Source organism: Felis catus, chromosome E3 (assembly GCF_018350175.1).
Source record: "Felis catus isolate Fca126 chromosome E3, F.catus_Fca126_mat1.0, whole genome shotgun sequence".
Taxonomy (NCBI): Eukaryota; Metazoa; Chordata; class Mammalia; order Carnivora; family Felidae; genus Felis; species Felis catus.
Genome location: NC_058383.1, coordinates 32,024,011 through 32,044,498, shown reverse-complemented (window position 1 = coordinate 32,044,498; position 20,488 = coordinate 32,024,011). Strand labels below are relative to the sequence as shown.

The following is a 20,488-nucleotide window of genomic DNA, read 5'->3' as shown; positions in this document are numbered from 1 at the left end:
CGGACGTCGTGTCCTTGGTGGCCCCGGAGTCCACGGGGTGATGGTAAGATTCTGCAAGGTCAGGGATCACTAGAAAGAGCGCTGTGGGTGACTAGCTACGGTAACCGCATAAAGCGTGATACACAGGGGGTCGGTGAAGAATCACATCGTAGGCACCGTTGATCTCCCAGCCCCGTGTCCCGACGCCGCTATGTGCTTGTGTGACTTCCCTGACCACCCGAGCAGGTCCGTTCAGCCCCCGGCATTTTATTCTGAAAACAGTCCAGCACACCGCCGACTTGAACCAATTGTACGGCAGACGGCCTTGCCGTGATAGGTGACACCGAACGGTTCTCCCACCACCCTTCCGCTCCACGCGTTTGATCGCGTATCTGCTTCTCCATCCACCGCCGCTTTCCTTCTTTTCTTTGTTTCAACGTGTGACACGTTGCAGGCCTCAGTACCCTTCTCCCTCAGTACATCAGCACACGCATCACCAATGGAGCCATAAAGTCGGTTTATTACCCTGGCCTACAGATGAGGCCGCCGTGTGCCCCGGGTCACGTGCCCAGGGTCACCGCAACCAGGAAGTGGCAGGGCTCCGCCTCCTCTCCAGGCGGGCAGCCCCCGACGCCTGGCGCGTGGCTGTCCCCACGTGGCTCCCCCGCGTCGAGAGCCGTGGTTACGGGAGAGGCAGAGTCGGAATGCAGCACAAGACCTCAGAGGTATCTGAGCAGGGCTTCAGGCGCTTGCCTCTTGGTGCTCTTGGTAGGGGTGCGTGGAGAGGGGGCCCAAGGCCAGGTCGTGAGTGTGGCAGCTGTTGGGGCAGCCCCGCTGACCTGGTGGAAATCCAGAGCCAGCACTGGGTCACAGTTTCCGCGGGCGACTGGATTCCGGCACCTGTCCTAATATCTGCATCCCTTTGCACATCAGGGGAACATCACCGGTACATTTTTTTCCCCTTTGTTCTTGAAGGGACCTGACTTCCTGTTCCAAGACCTGCTCTCCATCCAGGAAGCATAGCATTTTACAGCTGCCCCCAAGCTGTGCTGGGAAGGAAGGCTTTAGGGAGCTTCAAAGAAGACAGAGTAATTGATTGCTGCTTGGAGCAAATAACCCATAAGCTGTCCGTGGGTTGATGGAGAAATGGTTACTTAATTTTCTTCAAAGGATTGATCTGACTGTCAGGAGAAGCAGCCAAGCTAATTGAGTGTGCATGTTCGCACCCTACGCGGAAACAGTTGACTCTCATTCTTGTTTTGACTTCAGAATGTCCCGGGTCTTGCCTGGAGTCTCCCCCTGGCATTCATCAGGCTCAGGAAGGTCTGGGGTTGCTCACGCAAGACCATTCTCCTAGGGTGGGTCTGTAGAATTTACCAGGGCCCGGTGCCTGTCTGCCCCCAGCACGAGGCACCCTTTTCAGAGCCCTCGGGACTTGCGTGTGTGATCTCTTACGCCCCAGCGCGGCTGTCATTTTCATTTTGGTAGTGCGTGTTGACGGAGTGGTGATACTGGGAGATGGACCGCCCTTCCCCGCCGGGCTTCTGATGGACCGCCCCGGGGGGCCTGTGCCTGACTCTTCCCCCAGGCCCCCCGGAGAGCCAGCCCGAGCCCGGTGAGTCATCAGTCGCTTCCCAGCCATGCGTTACTGGTCAGTGAAGGCCTCTCCCCTCAGCGGCATTCTGTCATCGGGGAGCTGTGCCAGGCTGGCTGGCTTTCCCTGGAGCCCCTGCCAAAGCTTTATTCACTGCCATAGAGCACCTTCTGTGTCTCACACAGGCCAGTTTTCAGAGCGTCGGACAGCTCCAGAGGGTTGCCCTCCGTGTGCGAGTGTGGAGACCCCGTGAGCCCCCGGGCTCGGCTTGCCTTGCTCCCACCGTATCCCTGCTCCTGAACGGAGCCGGAGGGGCGGCGTGAGTGCCCAGCGTGAGTCTACCTTCCGTGGCAGGAAGGGGGAGCCTCCAGGGTGAAAGAGAAGCGGTTTTTGTCCTTCCCCTAGAGAAGGGCCCAGGTCTGCCACTTGAGGGGGCCACCAAGTGCCCGGTGAAGGGGAAACTTCGCGAGAACGGTCCTGGAGCACGTGGGTGGCTCCGGGATGTCAGCCACCGGGAGACCAGAACCCCTGGGGCCTGCCTGTCGAGAGCCCGGGCCATCTGACTGTCCCCCTGCCAGAGCCAGCCAGCGTCCTGCATCCTCAGGAGCTAGCCCAGGTTGGGGATACCCCCTTTCTGAGGGAAACGAGGGTCGGTCCTCTCTCTGGCCGCATCCACAGGACTGGGATCCGGGTTACAATCAGCTTGTTCCGGATGGTGGGAAGGTCCCATGTTTGCTCCGGCCTCTTATCGCACGTGTCATTATCAGTCATGTGTCCTTGGGAGGTTACTTGATGTCCTGCGTTTGTGTCCTCTGTGGTGAACCCACCTTACAGGATCCTGGGGAGCATGTCAAGTGGGCACTCAGTGCCCGGCATCTATACAGGAGCCCTCCACACACGTTGTCATGGGGCCAGCAGCCATCGATAGGGGTCCCTTACCCTCAACCCCAGCCCTGACAGTCTTTCCGTATGCGATTGTAGAGGACCAAATCCCCACTGGACAGAGCCATTGACTCCGGGGAGAGTCCATAATCCCATTTTAACTAATTTTAGCCTCTCTAATCCCAGGCACGCCTACAGATCCTAGAATAGAAAGCCAGGCCACTCTTGGACCCCGCATTCCTCGTGAAAGCAGTCATGTGGCTTTCTGTGCACCAAGAAATCCTGGTCTCCTATCAGCTGTGAAGACTCGCGATGGGCCCGGTGTCTAGGAATCCCAGGGTGGCCTGCCTTCCTCAAGGAATCCGGGGACCCGTCCTGACCTCTGGTTAACAGCAGGAGCCTGAGAGGCTTGGTAGTGATACGGAGTTGCTAATCTAAACTCCAGCTGTGGTGGCGTTCCAAGAATTGACCCTAAAGCCCAGAGTATTAGATTTCAAAGCTCTGGGATTCATCCGGCCTAGAAATCCCACCGTAAGGATCAAGACTTCGCTTCTAAATGCATTTGGAGCCACCAACGCCAAGAATTAAATTACGGTATTGGCTTCCATATTTTATCATGAAGGGATTATTTAAATACAGCAAAAGTCAATCAGCCCCACTGATTGCTCAGTAATGAGCCATGGCCTGTCAGGGGGAGCCGTGGAGGAAGGCCTCAGCCCAGAAACTGAAATGACAGCTGGTCGGGAAGTCCTTTGCCTCCAAACCGGAGGACCAAAAGACCCTGGCATCCCTCCATCTCGTTGACAAAGACTTCTTCAGTGCCTCCCACTGCCCAGAACCTTCCTGGGGGTACACAGCAGTGAAGAGACTGGCCAGGGCCCTGCCTTCTTAGGGCCTTCTTATGTCTAGACAGGAAGCGAGCCTCAACCAGGAGGGAAGGGGTAGATGGGATTTGGCAGGCATTGGGGCATGGTCGGGGTGAGTTGGGTAGATGCAGTGGAGAGTGACAGGTTAGAGGGACAACCACGGATTGGGGGTGGGGGGGGCCCTCAGAGAGGCCAGGGACCCTTGTCACTCACCTACCCGTGAGCCCGTAGCAGTTCTGAGAAAACCCAAGACCATGAATCATTTTGTCCCTTGGAAGAGCCTCGCTTAGTCTAGAGCCTCCATTCAGAAGTCGTGACTTTGCCCCAGGCCAGAGGGCTCTGACTAGAGAATCGTGGCTCCCAGGGTGCCGCCAGGCAGCAGACGTGGCTGGTGAAGGCCGCCCAGCCGGTGTCCGTGACGCGCGCCGGGCCCTGCGAGCGGAGTGGCCCCGGGCCTCTCCCCCATCCCCTCGATGGCCCTGCAAGGGTTAGGTCTCGATTTCCTAAGGGAGGAACCTGGGACCCACGGAAGGAAGTGGCTTTAGCGTCACATAGTTGTTAGTGGCAGAGCTTGAATTTGAGGCCGGGTCCCACGGCCCCAAGCCCAAGATGCTTGTACCGATCCTGCGCTTCGTGGTAAGGTGGCACCTTCACACGTGTTCCGTTTGTCCTCCTCTCCCTCGACGCCTTCTGCAGGAACATGTCTGCCTTGCTTTCCGTCCATGCCGCTAAACCCTGCAGAACCTTTCCCCGCGTCCCGCTTGGCCAGCCCCGAGCTGTTTCTCCAGATTAGTCTTCCAGGACACGGTGTGCGGTCTCTTGGTGGCGCCGGAGGAAGTCAGCGTCTCGGGAGTGCCTGGATTCCGCACACGATTACAGTCCATCACGGTGACCACTCGTGCAGTTCTTCACCGCTGAGTAACAACCCACCCTAGAAGTGAGCGGCTTGGGTCACCTCCAACAGCTAGGGTCACTCATGTTGCTCACAGGTCTATGATTTGCCCAGCGGGGCTCAGCAGTGCTACTCCGCTCCACGTGGCATCAGCCGGGGGCTGGCAAGTTGGGCCCTGGGTCTGGGTCTTGCTCTGTGTCTGGGGGTGTCCGTGTGGCTGCTTGGGCTTCCACAGAGCATGGTGGATAGCTTGGTTCCAAGAGCGTTCGGAGACCTTGCCTTGGAAACCACGTGGGATCACGTCGACTGTTGTCTTTCGGTCCAGGCGGTCGCAGAGGCCCACCCAGGTTCCAGGAGAAAGGACATAGACCCCAGCACTTGGTGGGAAGAGGGCCAAGGCCTCACTCTAAGAAGAGTGTGTAAGGTGGGGTTGGTGCTGGAAAGAATGGTCCATAAGGGAGCCCCTGGGGGCTCAGTCAGTTAAGCATCTAACTCTTGATCTCGGCTGAGGTCAGGATCCTATGGTTCATGGGCTCAAGCCCCGTGCATCAGGCTCTGAGCAGACAGCACGGAGCCTGCTTGGGATTCTCTCTCCCTCTCTCCCTCTCTCTCTCCCTCTCTCCCTCTCTCCCTCTCTCTCTCCCTCTCTCCCTCTCTCCCTCTCTCCCTCTCTCCCTCTCTCCCTCTCTCCCTCTCTCCCTCTCCCTCTCTCCCTCTCTCTTTCCTCCCCCTCTCTCCTCCCCTCCTCCCTCTCTCCCTCTCTCTCTGCCCCTCCCCTACTCATGCATGTGCTCTTTCTCTCAGAGAAATAAATAAACTTAAAAAAAGGAACAGTCCATAAGAAAACCCATTTCACTGCCCCTCTGTTTCCTTCGATTGTATCAGGGAGGTCTCAGATTGGCTCTAGTTTGTCTTTGAACTTGTAGAACTCTTGGGTGTCTGTATCCAAAGAGCAGGCTTTCGGCTACAGTTTAATAAAAGGGTCTCGTTAATCTGTTTCACAGTCAATTTTTATTTATCATAAATCTGGTTTTTTGCTCATGGTAATGATATTATGTTTCCTTTTTAAATAAATTTATTTTAGTGAAACTTGAGTGCCTTCAAGAGAAGGAAGCATAGGGCCTCTTTTGCTGCTATGGATTTACTCTCACGTGCACATACGGACAAGGAGGTTCCTTCCTCTGTTGCCGCAAAGCTTATAAACAACCTGAATGACCATCAGCTGGGGAGCTGTTCGGTCAGAGAGTCATTAGAGAGCGTGGCTGTGACCAGGAGTGAGGTGGGCCTGTGTGCGAATGTGTCACCGAAACTCATGGGTACGTGGCAGGAGCGTGAGGCCGAGCACGTGCCGTGCTCCCTCCCCCTTTGTGAGTGACAGACAAGGCGGGGAGAGCATCGCCACACTTGGAAACACACTGGGGGTGGATGCCCATAAACCGGGATGGTGGTTGCCTCTGGCGGGGGGTGGACAGGGGAGACTTAATGATCCACTGTCAAGAAGGTCACAGCTTTTTCAGTGGGAGCACAGGAATGTGTTATGCAAAGAGAAGGACCCTCTAAATATCTTCAAATAAAATGGCAAAGAAAGGGAACAGAAGCAGTGAGTGACCAGGAGTAGGGGGGACAGTCCGGTCTCCCTGGAGCGAGGCCCCACCAGGAGGCAAGCCACACCTCCGGGGCCCTGGGCTGCGATGGAGACCTCTATCCTCCCTGTGACTGTAGGGTGCCGTCTCTTCCCAGGTGCAGACTTGGTCTCCACCGTGTTCTGTGGTCCTGAGCACGCTGGGGGCACTGGCTAGCCTTGTGCTTCTCGGTCTGGCCGCCTAGGACGATGCCTGACCGGATTTCTAGGGCTCACACACGTCTGTCCGGTCGGTTTGGAAATGTGCACGCCTGTGTACCCAGAGGGGCCGTTTGGAGAGACCCCAGCTTCTTCTCGTCGCTCCGTTCGTGATGATTGTCACTGCCTTCCAGATCAGGCAGAGCCGCCGGGCCAACAGCTCAGCCTGGTGCTGCTTCCCAACCCTTGCCGGGCCCCAGAAGGGCCCGAGGCCCCTTGTGGAGGGACGTGGAAAGAGATTCACTTTCCTCTTTGCTACCACAGACAGCATAAAATGACCTTGACCCCCTCACCCTTAATCCCACCTCATCCCCTCCAAAAAGGCAATCACTGTGCACCCTGCCAGACGTTTTCCTAACACTCTCTCTTTTACCACCCACATGCTGGAACCCATAGAACATACACGGCACGGTTTGGCGAGGTTTAATTTTACACGAATTGCGTTAACACTGTGCGTGTCAGGCTGCAGCTTGCTTTTTCCAGTCAACAGTATGTTCTTGAGACTTGACCGTGTTGAAATTGCCGGGAATCTGAGTCGTTCCTTGTTGTTGCCATGTTTTTGCGCTGAATGAACGTGCACGTTTTTTGTGGGTTTTTTGTTTGTTTGTTTGGGGTTTTTTTTTGTTGTTTGTTTGTTTGTTTGTTTGTTTTAGGCTCTCCCTTGTTGTAGGACATCTGGGTCACTCTAGACCCAAATCCTGCCATCACCATATCTTGTTCATGCCTCTTGGCCCTCGTGTGTGTTTTTCTTGGGAACATACCAGTTGCCAGGTCATGTGGTGTGAAAGTTTCACTTTAAATAAAGAACGCTAATTTGCCCTTTTAAAATGTCTATGTTAATTTGTTCTCCTAGAGCTCTTGGGAAATCTTTGTCAGTTTTTCTGTGTCCTCGCCACTTGTCACCTCCCCGTCGATGGGTAGAAGGTGGTGACTTGTTTAAAAATTTTTCCCTGTGTTGTCGTGAGGTCGAGCACCTTGTTGTGTGTTTACTGGCTGCCCCCGTTCTCCTGTCTCTGAATGGCCCCTGGGACTCCTTCACCATTTACTGCAAGATCATTTGTCCCTTAGCGGTATTTTGCAACTGTTTTGCCCGGCCTGTAAAGTCACTTGTTATATGGGAGTTAAGTGTTAACGTTGCAGTAATCGGTTTGCCGATCTTGTATTCATTTATTTTTTGTATGTGTTGATTCTTCTTTTTTATTTATTAATTTTTTAATGGTTATTTTTGAGAGAGAGGCAAAGTGCAAGCAGGGGAGGGGCGGAGAGAGAGGGAGACAAAGAATTGGAAGCAGGCTCCAGGCTCTGAGCTGTCAGCACTGAGACCAGTGCAGGGCTTGAACTCATAAACCGAGAGATCATGACCTGAGCTGAAGTCGGATGCTTAACCGACTGAGCCACCCAGGTGCCCCTCATACTTCTTTTTTTTTTTTTTTTTTTAATTTTTTTTTTCAACGTTTATTTATTTTTGGGACAGAGAGAGACAGAGCATGAACGGGGGAGGGGCAGAGAGAGAGGGAGACACAGAATCGGAAACAGGCTCCAGGCTCTGAGCCATCAGCCCAGAGCCTGACGTGGGGCTCGAACTCCCGGACCGCGAGATCGTGACCTGGCTGAAGTCGGACGCTTAACCGACTGCGCCACCCAGGCGCCCCCATACTTCTTTTTTAAGAAAACCCTGCCCTGCCCCCAAGATCACATGAGGATTCCCCTATGTTGTCTTCTGGCGATTTCCTGTAAATTTTTGTTTTTATGTATTTATTTATTTTATTTTATTATCATTTTATATTTTATTGTTTTTTTTTGCAAAACAGAGCGAGTGAGTGGGGGAGGGGCAGAGAGCGAGGGAGACAGAGGATCCGAGGCAGGCTCCAGGCTCTGAACTGTCAGCACAGAGCTTGGTGCCGGCCTCAAACTCAAGAATGGTAAGATCATGACCTGAGCCGAAGTCGGGTGTTTAAGCAGCTGAGCCACCCAGGCTCCCCTGTAAAATTTTGAACTAGAACCCTAGGCTCCACCCCTTTTGAAAAAGTGGAGTTGGTAGGGGCGGGACCCAGGAGGTTCACATGGGCAGCAAGATCCGGGCAGTGCCCGTGCTGCCCGGGCCACGGGCTGTTCCTGGGGGTCAGGCAGGGAGGCTCATGAGGTCACCACACCCTGACAGTCCTCCCCATGTCCCCACATCCCTCCCAGTACCTCTGCCCTGATGGCCCCTCTGTCGTGGAGCAAAATCCAAGGTGCCTGCGTGAAGGCAGCAGCCCTCCGACTAGACCGTGGGTGGGACTGGGTTCCGTTCAGCAGCCCCTCCCCTGGGCCCCCCTCCCCCTAAGACATCCAGAGATGAGCAGGCAGCCCCTGTCCCCAGGGCTTTAGATGAGACTACCCATAGCCAGTGTGGGAGCGGCAGAGGGCTGTGGGGGGGTGGGGGGGAGGAGTTCCCCAAGATGACACCAGGAGGCCCACAGACGAGCCCCCACAGCATTGCCTGGTCTCCCTGAGGACCCCACTTTGTTTTCCCTTAGCTGCCCCCAAAGCTTCTGAAAAGCCAGAGGCTCCCCCACTCTGGAGGTCCTGGCTCCCCGGGGACGGTTGCCTTTTACTTTTCTTATGAAATGCCTCACGGGGAGAGGGAGGGGAGGTTGATGTCTCAATTGCATTTCTGAACGTTGTTCCGCTTTGGGGTTTTGTCCTTCCTTTTTTGTTCTTGGGGGCAGAGATAGTGGGTCCCTTTTTGGCCCCCGAAGCTCTCAAGGACCCCAGGCTTTATGAGGGTGGTGCCTGCCCCGAAACCCCACTGTTTCAGACAAAACCCCGTTGACATTGCCCGTTGCCACCACAGCTGTGTCTGTCTTCCCCGGTCACGCCGCGAGGGGCACGTCCTCCGTGGATGTGAAGAGAGAAGAAATCCTAGGATTCCACCTTCCTGCTTGTTGGGGGAGCAGGGGATGGGAGAAAGGGGAAAGGGAAAGAAAAAGCATCCCTCACCATTTTGTTTTCTACATAGAAAAGTAAAACCTTGTCGTTGAGGAAAACGCTTTAAGTCCCGAGTGAAGAAAATAAACTCTACATACTGCAAAGAACATGCTGGAAACAGTGGGCATGCTGGCTTCCACTTCTGAATACAGAGGGCCAGTAGGGACATTAGACATTGTGGATGAAATAATTTTTAGAAACCTTCTAAGGTGCTTGGCTGGGTTGTTGGGAAAGGGGGCAAGATCCTTGCCACAGAATATGAAGAAAGTCGAGGGTTAATCCCACCTGGTGTTGGTGTCTGCCGTGGGGCTGCTGGCCGTCCTAGGGGGGCCTACCCCTGGGAGAAGGCACAGAGACATGAAGCCCTTAAAAGCCCAGAGGAAGCCATCCCCGTGAAGCCGCAATCCCCAACGGATTAGCTTTCAGAGGGTTAAACGGGGCTGTATATAGGAAGGTGGTGCTGAGAGAGGAGAGGAGTTTCCCTGTCCTTCCTAGATCTTAATGGAAAGTAAAAATGGGGGGGGGGGTAAATCCTTGGGGAATACCTGAGCCCAGGTCCGTCATCACGTGTGTCTGGGGCCAAGAGTTCTACTGTCTGCGTAACCTTCCCTCCCCTCCCCCACCCACCCGCCTCCAATAACGTAAGCCAGATATGTGGTTACAGTGCTCTCGATCGAACCCACTGGGGCGCTTCAGGTATCACACAGCTGGAATGTAGTAACTCACAGCTGTAAATTTGCTAAAACTCCAGCTGTACGCTTAAAATGGGTGCATTTTACGGTATATAAATTATAACTCCGCAAAGCTGCTTCCAAGAAGAAAAAAAAAAAACCCATCTACCATTCTTGTTATCAGAAACATCTAATGTTTCCGTTTTATTTTCTGCATTTGTGTTTTCTTTGTAGGGATGCTTCTTTAGAAAACAACAACATCACAATCAGAATAATACAGTTCTTATCCTCTTCCGTTTCAAATCTCAGTGGCTTTTCCAATGTCGTTGCAGTTATTTGTAAATAGGATTTTATACTTGGGTTTTTAATACGTACTTGAAGAGTACGTCTTGAGTAATTTCTCATTTTAAAATAATTTCAAGGAGGGGCGCCTGGGTGACTCAGTCGGTTGAGCGTCCGACTCTTGGTTTCGGCTCAGGTCGTGATCTCACGGTTCGTGGGTTTAAGCCCCGAGTCAGGCTCTGCACTGAGCAAGAAGACTGCTCAGGATTCTCTCTCTCCCCCTCTCTTTCTGCCCTTCCCCTCCTCCCCTGTTCTGTCTCAAAAAATAGCTATTTAAAATAATTTCGAGGAATGCAGTGCTATATAGTACAAAAATTGAAGTTCTGCCATCGATGCCCCCACCCCACATAGGCACTCCCCCCGCCCCCCACCCCCCGCCGACCATTCTCACTTCCCTTTCCATAGGCAACTATTGTTCACAGTTTGGTTAAACATAATTTTTAAATGGGTAGATAATTTTGCATGTGATGGGAAAAAAAATCATACTCAAATTTTTCCCCTGTTTGGGGACATTTAGGTTGTTTCCTGTTTTGGCTATTTAAAAAAAAAAAAAAAAATTGGCAGAGGATTCCATTGGAGGCAATTCAAAGCAGTTGGTAGATTTAACGGTCCTGTCTTACTCTGGAGATGTCAAAGCCATCAAGGACAGGCACTAAGTTAGACCTCGAATTAGAGGATGATTTCCAAGTAAGAGAAGGGGCCCAGCACACGGTAAGGATTCTGTGTTAAATGCGGTTCTCCTTTAAAGCACAGAACATCTTGGGGAGCCTGGGTGGCTCCGTCAGTTGAGTGTCCGACTCTTGATTTCAGCCCTAGTCATGATTCCAGGGTCGTGGAGTCTAGCCCCCTGTTGGGGTCTGTGCTGAGCATGGAGCCTGCTTAAGATCCTGTCTCGCTCGCTCTCTGTCTCTCTGTCTCTCTCTCTGCCCCTCTGCTGCTTGTGCGCTCTCTCTCTCAAAAAAAAAAAAAAAAAAAAAAAAAAATATATATATATATATATATGTATACACATGAAGCACCAAGCATCTCAGAATAAGGGAGATTATTCCCATCATACAGATGGAAAACTGTGGTTCAGAGGGGCCACGTGCCTTGCCCAGAATCACACAGCATCTAGTACAAAGGTCAGCTCTCAGTTGCCAGACACCAGATTGGAAGTATGACGGTTCTAGAACCAAGCAGGGCACTCTTGTTTTCCTGCGCCTTCCCTTAAATCAGGCAAACACCGTCACAGCTTGCCACCCATCATCTGTCTGCAAGGAAGCACTGAAGCATTACCAGGATTCTCAGTTGAGTTTTCTTAGCTACAGTTTGAGCGCCTGCTGCGTGCTAAACATTGTACTAATAATGCCTTACGTACCTTACTCAGCCATCACTTTGAGAGGGGTGGGCATCATCCCAGGTCGCCCCGCGAGACTCAGGGGAGGGCCTCAGTCTCAGGTGTGTGTGTGCCTCCAGATCTGGACTCTGCCCGCCAAACGCTGCCGCCCAGCGAGTCAGTCTGAGCGCCCGTCTCCGTCAGACTGGGCCGCTGGACTGCCCCTCATTTTGTTCTCCCTCTCCCTGTTCGCAGACAACAGTGACCTGATCGCGTGCACCGTGATCACCAAGGATGGCGGGATGGTCCAGCGATTCCTGGCTGTCGATATTTACCAGATGAGCTTAGTGGAACCTGATGTGTCCAGGCTTGGCTGGGGAGTGGTCAAGTTCGCAGGCCTGCTGCAGGTATGATGGCCAGGAAGCCTGGGAGCTCTTCTTGGCTGGCTGTGCACACACACACACACACACACACACACACACACACACACACATACACACACACACACACACACATGAATCATCTGTCTCTACGGTTAATTTCTGATGACACAAGGACTACATGAACAGATTGTTATTTGGAAAAAAAAGTGGAAATACTGCACAGATAAGGGTCAAGTGTGCTTTGACCCAAACCCTCAACTCTTAAACTTTCTCCTGCATTATCAGTATGGGCTTTCCAGAGCTGCTGCACATATAAATAAACGCACATATAAATATAACCGCACGTGCTGTTTATAAACATGGTGTGCATGTACTTGAGAGAGTGTGTGTGTGTGTGTGTGTGTGTGTGTGTTTAATAGTGTCACGCTGAGCATATTCTAAACTCCCCCCGCCCCCCAGTTGACATACGTCTTAGAGCTGACCGCGTATTATGTGCAGACTCTCTGATGTTCTTTTCACTGCTGTGTGACCGAGCTGAGGCACAGTTAGCCAGTGCCCCGTGGCTGTCGCCAGATCGTTACCTTTACAGACAATGCTGCCTCGAAGAGAACCGGCCTTACTTCCACGTGCACTTGAGCGAGGGCTTCCCTAGGCGGACTCCAAGAAGCTGGGGCGTGCCTATTTTCAGCGTTCATAGACGCTGCCAGATTCCTCTCTAAAGCGATTGCTGCCACTGGCAGTTTAGGAGCGTGGCCTCGTCCTCACCCCTTTTCTAGGAGGCATGGGCTCTGAGTCGCCAAACGCAAGTTGGGACGTGGGTTTTCGTATTGGCAGGTGACTAATGTCAGCTCCATAACTGAATGAAAGGAAGAACCAGCAGTGTTGAAAACAGCCTTCCAGTCCCCACCCCCTGTCACACACACCCCCCACCCCCCGCCCCGTCCCCGGATATGCAGCAGAACCTTCCAGGCCCGAGACGTGCCCTGCTCCGAGGCAGGCCGTTCCTTTGCTGAGCAGCGCGTGGTCGCCGGCAAGGTCTCGCCCGGGCTGACCTGCGTCCCCCCTCTGCACAGTGTGACCCACTGTCAGCATCCCACTCTCTGAGGGAGTCGCCCACGTGTTCGAGGATGCTGTTGCAACCTTTTCCCCAGCCTTCTCTTTTTGAAGATCTCTCCCTTTAAAAAATGTCTTTTACAGAGGGGGATGCGAGAAACTCGGCGAAGAATCTTCCATTTAAAAAAAAAAAGACTACCCTGTAAGAGGTTGTCCGTTAGGTGACTTAGTACGTCTTATGTGTCTAGACTTATGATCAATTTCCTTTAGAATTGAGTGTCAGGAAAGTGTTTTTCTCCCTCGAAGGATTAATACGTGTCCTCCGTCAGACGACGAAAGCCACGTCAACCTTTCCTTTTGGTCGCCTTCCAGTAGCTGCTACTTACTTGTCAGGCCACTCCTGTGTGCCAGGTTCTCCGCCTTAAATGTGGAACACCCCGTCTAATCTGCTGCCACATTTTGAGGCAGGTACTATTTCCAAGGACCCTGTGCCCGATTTAATGCCCACAAACAGCGACCGTCGTACTTCGTGAGCCTTTTTAGCTCATGTTCCCCACCTCCTCCAGCACGTCTGACTTCCACGTCTGTCTCGCCTCGTGCCTTTAACTTGCATCACCTCAAACTCTTGTGCGATGCAGATAGATTCTTTACACAGAAAATCCTTTCTGAGGTTTTAGATGGGATTCATCCTTATCACGCTTGCTATGGGCGAGTTTCTTCTACACCCTTCAAATATGCAGCTTCCTTCACTGCCTGCTGAGTGGCCCTCCCTGTCCCTTCTTGGATTAGCATTCTCTGTTAGGGACCAGAAATTCTCCAGAGACGTGCGTGTGGGTGTCAGGGATCCCCCCCCCCCTTCTGAAAAGAAGCCAGGAAGAAGTTGGTCAGTAGATAAGTGCGCTTATCTCAGACCATGGCCAATGGCGACAGGCATTTTGGGTTGTTGTCTCCAGTATTCTCAGAAGTGAGGAAGGACTGCCACAGTCCGGTTATTTGAGGTCCCTTGGAGAGGCCAGTGCACCCATTTATTCCCTAGCAAGCCCACGTCCTCGGGGGCAGGGTCCCAGCCAGCGCGGGCTCCCTGTGAGCACCTGTGTTGCCTACCACGCCCTGTTTGCGAGGCCTGGTCTGGTTTGGGAGGCTGCTCTTTTCAGGCAAAAGCAGAGTTGGGGGAGTTTGGGGAAACTCCTTTTCTATTCTTTTCTTTCTTATTCTTTCTTTCTTTCTTTTTTAAAAACTCTATTTATTGGGGCGCCTGGGTGGCTCAGTCGGTTAAGCATCCAACTTCGGCTCAGGTCATGATCTCACAGCTTGTGAGTTCGAGCCCCGCTTTGGGCTGTCTGCTGACAGCTCGGAGCCTGGAGCCTGCTTTGGATTCTGTGCGTGTGTGTGTGCGCGTGTCTGTGTCTCTCTCTCCCTCCCTTCCTCCCCCAGTCGTGCTCTGTCTCTGTCTCTGTCTCTGTCTCTCTCTCTTTCTCTCTCTCAAAAATAAACATTAAAAAGAAAAACCTCTCCATTTATTTATTTAAGTAATCTCTACACCCACCATAGGGCTTGAACTCATGACCCCAAGACCAAGAGTCGTGTGCTGTTCTGACCAAGTCAGTGCCAGGGAACCGCTTTCTTGATGAGACACGGATCCCACGGCTTCTGAGCCGCCACCCTCCTCCCGAACGTAACGTACACCCTTGCTTTTGCCACTTCCCCCACAGGACATGCAGGTGACCGGTGTGGAGGACGACAGCCGCGCCCTGAACATCACCATCCACAAGCCTGCGTCCAGCCCCCACTCCAAGCCCTTCCCCATCCTCCAGGCCACCTTCGTCTTCTCGGACCACATCCGCTGCATCATCGCCAAGCAGCGCCTGGCCAAGGGCCGCATCCAGGCGAGGCGCATGAAGATGCAGAGAATAGCCGGTGAGTGGCCGGCCCTGGCGGATGTCCCCAGGGCCCTCGGGCTCGCACGCTGACCGCTAGGGGAGGACACGTGTGGCTTAGAGGAGTTACTCGTGTTGTGGTGACAGAACGGAGGATCTGCTCAGACTCTCCCCTTCCCCAGGTGTGTGATTTCTAGAGAGTTTCTAGGCCCACGTGGAGGGGAGGAGAACCCTTCCCGACTGAGCAAGAGGCCCTGAACAGACAGGTGTCGGTTTGGGACAGCTGTTCACTTCCCACACATGGGAATCTTCTAGCTTACGTGTACAAAAGGCTTGGACATTCCTCTGCTACTCTGGATCCTTAACCCTTAATAAGATCAGGAGGGTCTGTCCTGTGCATTTTACAGAAGAGTAAACTGAGGCTCTGTGACTTGCCCAAAGTCACACGTGCAGCTGGTTGACAGAAGCCCAGCACGGAACTTCCTCCTGAAAGCCCATCCCTTGCCCCCTCCCTCCAGCTCTCCTGAGAGGCAGCCCTGCGTGGTGAGGGGGCCACGATGACCCAGCACTAAATTTGGAAGTCGTTGTCCATTTCACAGGGACTGTGGTGAACGTGTGAGGAGGCCTTGCGCCACCCTGGGCAGGAAGGCCCGAGCTTTCTTAGAAATAAAGGCTCTGTACCGAGGGCGTTCCGATCACCAGGGCCGATGGCCCGGCGTTCCCCCGGGGGAGCAGGCATTCTATCAACCCCCCAAATTATAAATAGCCATTCTCCAGACACCAACGCCTTTCAGTTCGAGCACCAGTGGTCATCCTGGTATAGCTGCTGGGAGCAGTTCCAGCCCAGTGAGGGAGGAGGAGGGGTGCTTTCTAAAGGGATTACCTAAAAATAAACCCTTGGCGGGCCGGGTTTCTGGACGCTCTGGATTGCGTTACTTACCGTGCGTGCCCCGTTGATTTGCACAGGCCTGTGTCCCATGCGTCCCTTGTTTTCTTGCTTAGCTGAAACTTGGCCTATGAAATCATTACAGAAGCATTTTGTAATGTGCAAAGTGACTTAAATCATTCCGTCCTTCCTCTTAAGATTTATTTTTAGAGGGTGGTTGTTGGTTTTTTTTTTTTTTTTTAAATGTAAAGCAATTTCTCAGCGCTGGCACGAAGGCTAAATATTTCATCTGAAAATTGAGAATTATGCCGTAAAGTGGCTGTTAGAATGAACGCCTCGGGTATGCCTTCAATTTTGATGTTAAAAAGCCCCTCCAAATTGCTCTATCATGAGATTTGTTTCTGGGAGGGAAGATAGCAACCGTGACAGATAAGCACAAACTCATAAATACACAGGTGCACACGCGGATTTGTTCTCCCTCACACGCGCCTCCCCGTGCACGTGTACATGTCTGAACTTTCAGGGCAGAATTGGCCCCGTTTGCTTTGGGGTCTAAAGTCGTACCCGCAGCGAAGCCTCGCTAAGGGTCTTTTTGCCGGTGGAAGCCAAGGGTCCGAGGTGGAGACTGGCCAGCGTCCATTTCTGAATCCCTCGCGAGGCACCGGCTGTGTCCTGAGCTCAGGCGGGACCTCCGTGTCGCGCCGGTCTCCCCAGCTCGAGGCCGCCGGCTGCCTGCTTGACGCCGTCCACGCGATGTGCCCGGCAGGGGCCGCGGCCGCTCCGGCTGCGGCCCCAGCATCTACACCCCCGGCCCATGTGACGAGCATGAACCACGGTGTCGTTTGAACATAGCCCTCCTGGACCTCCCGATCCAGCCGACGACCGACGTCCTGGGGTTTAGACTCGGCTCCTCTTCCTCCCAGCACCTGCCTTTCCGCTTCTACGACCAGTGCCGCCGGGGCAGCAGCGACCCCACCGTGCAGCGCTCCGTGTTCGCGTCCGTGGACAAGGTGCCAGGTAAGCCGCCCCGACCCTGCGCCGCCTCGCGCCCCCACCCCAGGGCTCTGGGACCTTGTCTGTTGAGTCTGTGTGAGCAAGCTTCCCTTCCTGTGTCGGAATCCAGGCGGCTGGAAGTACCCGTTTCTTAGAATTCGTCAAAGGATAGCTCAAGATGCAACATAAGCCCTAGAAATAAATCTTGGCTTTCTGTTTGGTGTTCTGCCGCCTGGGTTTGGTTTTCCAGAGATTTTCTGGGGATGTGGAAGAACTTCTCAGAATTCAGACGAAGAGCTTTCTTGGGAGTTTCTTGGAAATGCTCAGATTGTTAGTAATGAGGCCGTGGGGGAGTCCTCTCCTCCAGGCGGGATGACGAGTGAGGCCGTGTGCGTGGTTCCTGTTCCAACCCCTGAAGAAAGGAGAGCACAGAGAGGGCTGTGCCAGGGCCTTCCCTGTGGGGGCTGGGAGCACCCCTCCCACTTCCTCCAGAGCTCATCTCCCCAGAAAAGAGAAACATGAAAAGAAAGTTCGAGTGCCGCTTGCTCCTCCCAAGGGCCGGCAGCCTCTCCCCTTCCTGTTCCAGTGTGTCTAAGACAAGTCCACGTGCACCCAGTCCTTCGAAAGAGAGCCTCGCTCTTGATTGCAGAACTTCCCAAAGTTGGCCAGGCGGCCCCCTGCAAGCGTGTTAGGGTTTCAAACTCGCACTGAAATATGGCAGAATGTTTTCAAAAGCGGCTATTGATGGAAGATCAGTCGTTGATTTAAAACGCGGCGATCAGGACCTGTCCCAAGTCAGGGCCCTTGTTTTCCTTCCGCTCCATGATTTATTCTATATTCGTTCTTTGATTGCATTAATTCATTTTAGAAATATGTACATTGTAAGCGTGTGGTATTTTAAGATATAAACAGGACGTGATAAAATGAGAAATAAGTCAGCTTTGCCCCCAGAAGTAATCACTGTGAACAGTTTCTTGCCTGTGCTTCCCAAAATGTTCGTTTGTATGCCATACATGTTTTTCTTGTCTATTTCCACACGCGGAGTCATACCATCTATGTGATTCTGCCCCTTGCCTTTTTTCACGGATGCTTTGGTGTTCCACGTCAACGCACATCACTTCACGCTAAGTAACGATGAACTCTTACGTGGTATTTTAGCACATGGCTGGACCAGAAACATCTCTCATAACGTTTTGTATTGGCAGACGTTGGGGTCACTTCCATTGTTTTGCTCCTCCAGTGTCATTGGACATCCTTGGGGGGTCTCGGTAGGAGTGTGCAAATCTCGACTGTCTGTGGGACACATTCTTAGCCGGGTCCAAGGGAAGGCTTTTTGTCTTGACACAGGTAGTCCCAACATGTGCTCTGGGACAGTGCACCGGCTCACGCTGCCACCCACTGCCTGGACCGTTTTCTTCCTTAAGACCCGTCTTAGTCTCTAAGACCGATGGTGACACTGCTTTTGTTTTCAGCTATGAAATGCGACGTGATGCTGCTGCCTTTTCCAGGGTCTGGAGGGTTCTTTGTCAAAGCTTGTTCAGGCTGTGTCATGTTCTGTAGAGATGGTTGCTAAGTAAACATAAATGATGGCCATGAGTCTAGGTTAAATGTAGATTGCCTTGGTAGGAAATCATTTATTCTTCTTTTCCTTCCTTCCTTCCTTCCTTCCTTCCTTCCTTCCTTCCTTCCTTCCTTCTCTTTTTCTTTCTTTCTTTCTTTCTTTCTTTCTTTCTTTCTTTCTTTCTTTCTTTCTTTCTTTCTTTCTTCTTTTTTCTTTCTTTCTTTCTTTCTTTCTTTCTTTCTTTCTTTCTTTCTTTCTTTCTTTCTTTTCCACAGAGTTGTAATTTATTATACCATTTCTATAAGCACCGCCTTGTGATTTTTTAAATTGAGATCTAATTGACATATAACATCATACGAAGAAATAATTTCTTTAGCATCATTCGGGTTTTGTCTTGGGAACGAACAGGTTAAAAAGAAAAACCTGGGCCTTACTTCCGTTCAGTCCTTTTTGGACAAGGCAAGTGTAAATAAATAAATAGAGCCAAGTGTCACATTCTTCAGCATCTGCATAATCATCTCTCTTGTTTGCAGAACGCTTTACAATGACTTATTACCAAGTGCTCCTACCCCGCCTGGGCTCCCAGGGAGAAGTGAGGTCATCCAATGCTGGGGGTATGGGCCTGTCTCCTGTGGCCTGGGCCTGTCGGTGGGGGGGGGGGGGGGGGTGTGCCCACCGCCCTGCTACTGGCCCCAGGGTCTGGTATTTAAGGTAGAGCCAGTTGGGACTGTGGAGGGTCAAAGGTAGCTGCTGAAGCTGGCCCTCCGCCCCTTCCCTGTATCTGTCCCCTGACAGCCTCTGGAGGTGCCACTCGGGTGTGGTGTGGAGAGTGGGGACACTCTCACAGATGTGGCCCTGGGGGCAACTGCTTTGGGCCCTTGGGTAGAGAGGCCTCGCGGCCTTCCCTGCCCTCGTGGCCTGACCAGCAAGTGAGATCCCCAAGCCTCAGCGTGACTCAGAGAGAGGGAGGGGAGCTTTCCCCACCCTTCCCCTCCTCACCACTGGCTGTCTCAGCCTGCCCCACAGCCGCGCAGCATCTGGAATCATCCTTGGTCCTCCTCTTCACCTTCCCACCCCTGCTGGCCTGCTCTGCTTCCAGAAGACACCTCCCTGTGCCAGCCAGCTGCCCTCTCCCTAGATCGTGGAGCAGTATCCTCAGCTTCTCAGGCTTCCACCCTCACCACTCCCCTTCGGCCAGAGGGATCTTTCTAGAACATAAGTCACATCACATCATGCCCCTCCCTGCAACCCTCCGGTAGCTTCCAGTTGTACTTGGAACAAAATCCAGATCTCTCACTCTGGTCCTGCGTGGTGGTTGTGAAACGGGCCCCAGCTGGCCTCTCAGACGCAGCCACCCAGCTTCCTTCATCCCATCACCCCCCCCCCACCCCCCCACCCCCGGCCACACTGGCCCCTGCTGCTCCTTGAAGTCAGCACTTTGCAGAGTTTGGGCCTCGGGTCCCCTTTATACCCTTAAAAAAATATATCGAGGATCCCGAAGAGCTATAGTTTATATAGACCTTGGGTGGTTCGGTCTGTGACACTTGGACTAAGCAAGGGACACAAGAGAACCGAGACCCCGGAAGATCAGAAGCATTCTCCCGCTTAATTTCTGTCACCAAAGTGAACAAGATGTTCCCCCCGGGCAGGGCACATGCACCCACGCGATAGACTTGGAGCCATTGCGCATCAGCCGGGGTTCGTCGCCCTCACCTTGAAAGTTTTCAGAAGCCAAGGGGTGGGGCCGGAGGGGGGCTTCCGAAGCATGGCTTGGGTTGGCCTCTGATGCCGTGGCGCCACGGCCGCCTCTGGGCTCATGAGTGCAACGCTGTCTCCCCACCCCCCACCTGTGGGAAATGGTCTTGTTCTGTGTCCCTTGCCGTGGGCCACATGGTTGCAAAACCTGGGTGGGATGCCCACTCCTGCCCAGAGGGGATCCTTCACAATGGGGAAAACGGTTCTGGGTGACTGCCAGAGGGGCTGACTCTGTCTTGCCCCCCTTCCCATTTTATCTGCCGGCCAGGTGATGGTCACAGAGCTGTGTGTCTCCCCCTTACCAGCTGTAAGTGATTATATCTAATGAAAATACACCCTCCATTTCCTTGGAAGAGATAGTAAAGTAGAATATAAATCAGGGCTCTTAGGTGACTAGCCACTTTGGTATATTTCTCTTTTTTCCACTGGGCTCGGAAAGAAATCACAAATCCTATTTATTGGCCGGTTTTATGTTCCTGGCCCTCGCCCCTGCGGCTGGTTCACCTCACCTCAGCTCAGCTCAGCTCAGCTCAGCTCTGCGAGGGCAGAGGCGTGGGTGCCCGCCTGGCTGGGGCAGGGGGCGGTCATCAGCAAACAGTGTGTGATGGGCAGACACGATGGGCAGG

General features: G+C 53.0%; 1 protein-coding gene across 15 annotated transcripts in view; it reads left to right on the top strand.

Annotated features, from left to right (window-relative positions):
- CLEC16A (C-type lectin domain containing 16A) overlaps positions 1 to 20,488 on the top strand; it is a 203,624-nt gene that overhangs the window by 138,830 nt on the left and 44,306 nt on the right. For 9 of the 15 annotated variants that reach the window (XM_045047505.1, XM_045047504.1, XM_045047502.1 and 6 more), the window contains 3 exons: positions 11,610 to 11,761; positions 14,503 to 14,707; positions 16,406 to 16,570. In XM_045047505.1, coding sequence (XP_044903440.1) covers positions 11,610 to 11,761; positions 14,503 to 14,707; positions 16,406 to 16,570 — 522 coding nt within the window. The remainder of the gene's footprint in view (positions 1 to 11,609; positions 11,762 to 14,502; positions 14,708 to 16,405; positions 16,571 to 20,488) is intronic. The other 6 variants (XM_045047512.1, XM_045047509.1, XM_045047511.1 and 3 more) reach the window with 1 other exon arrangement.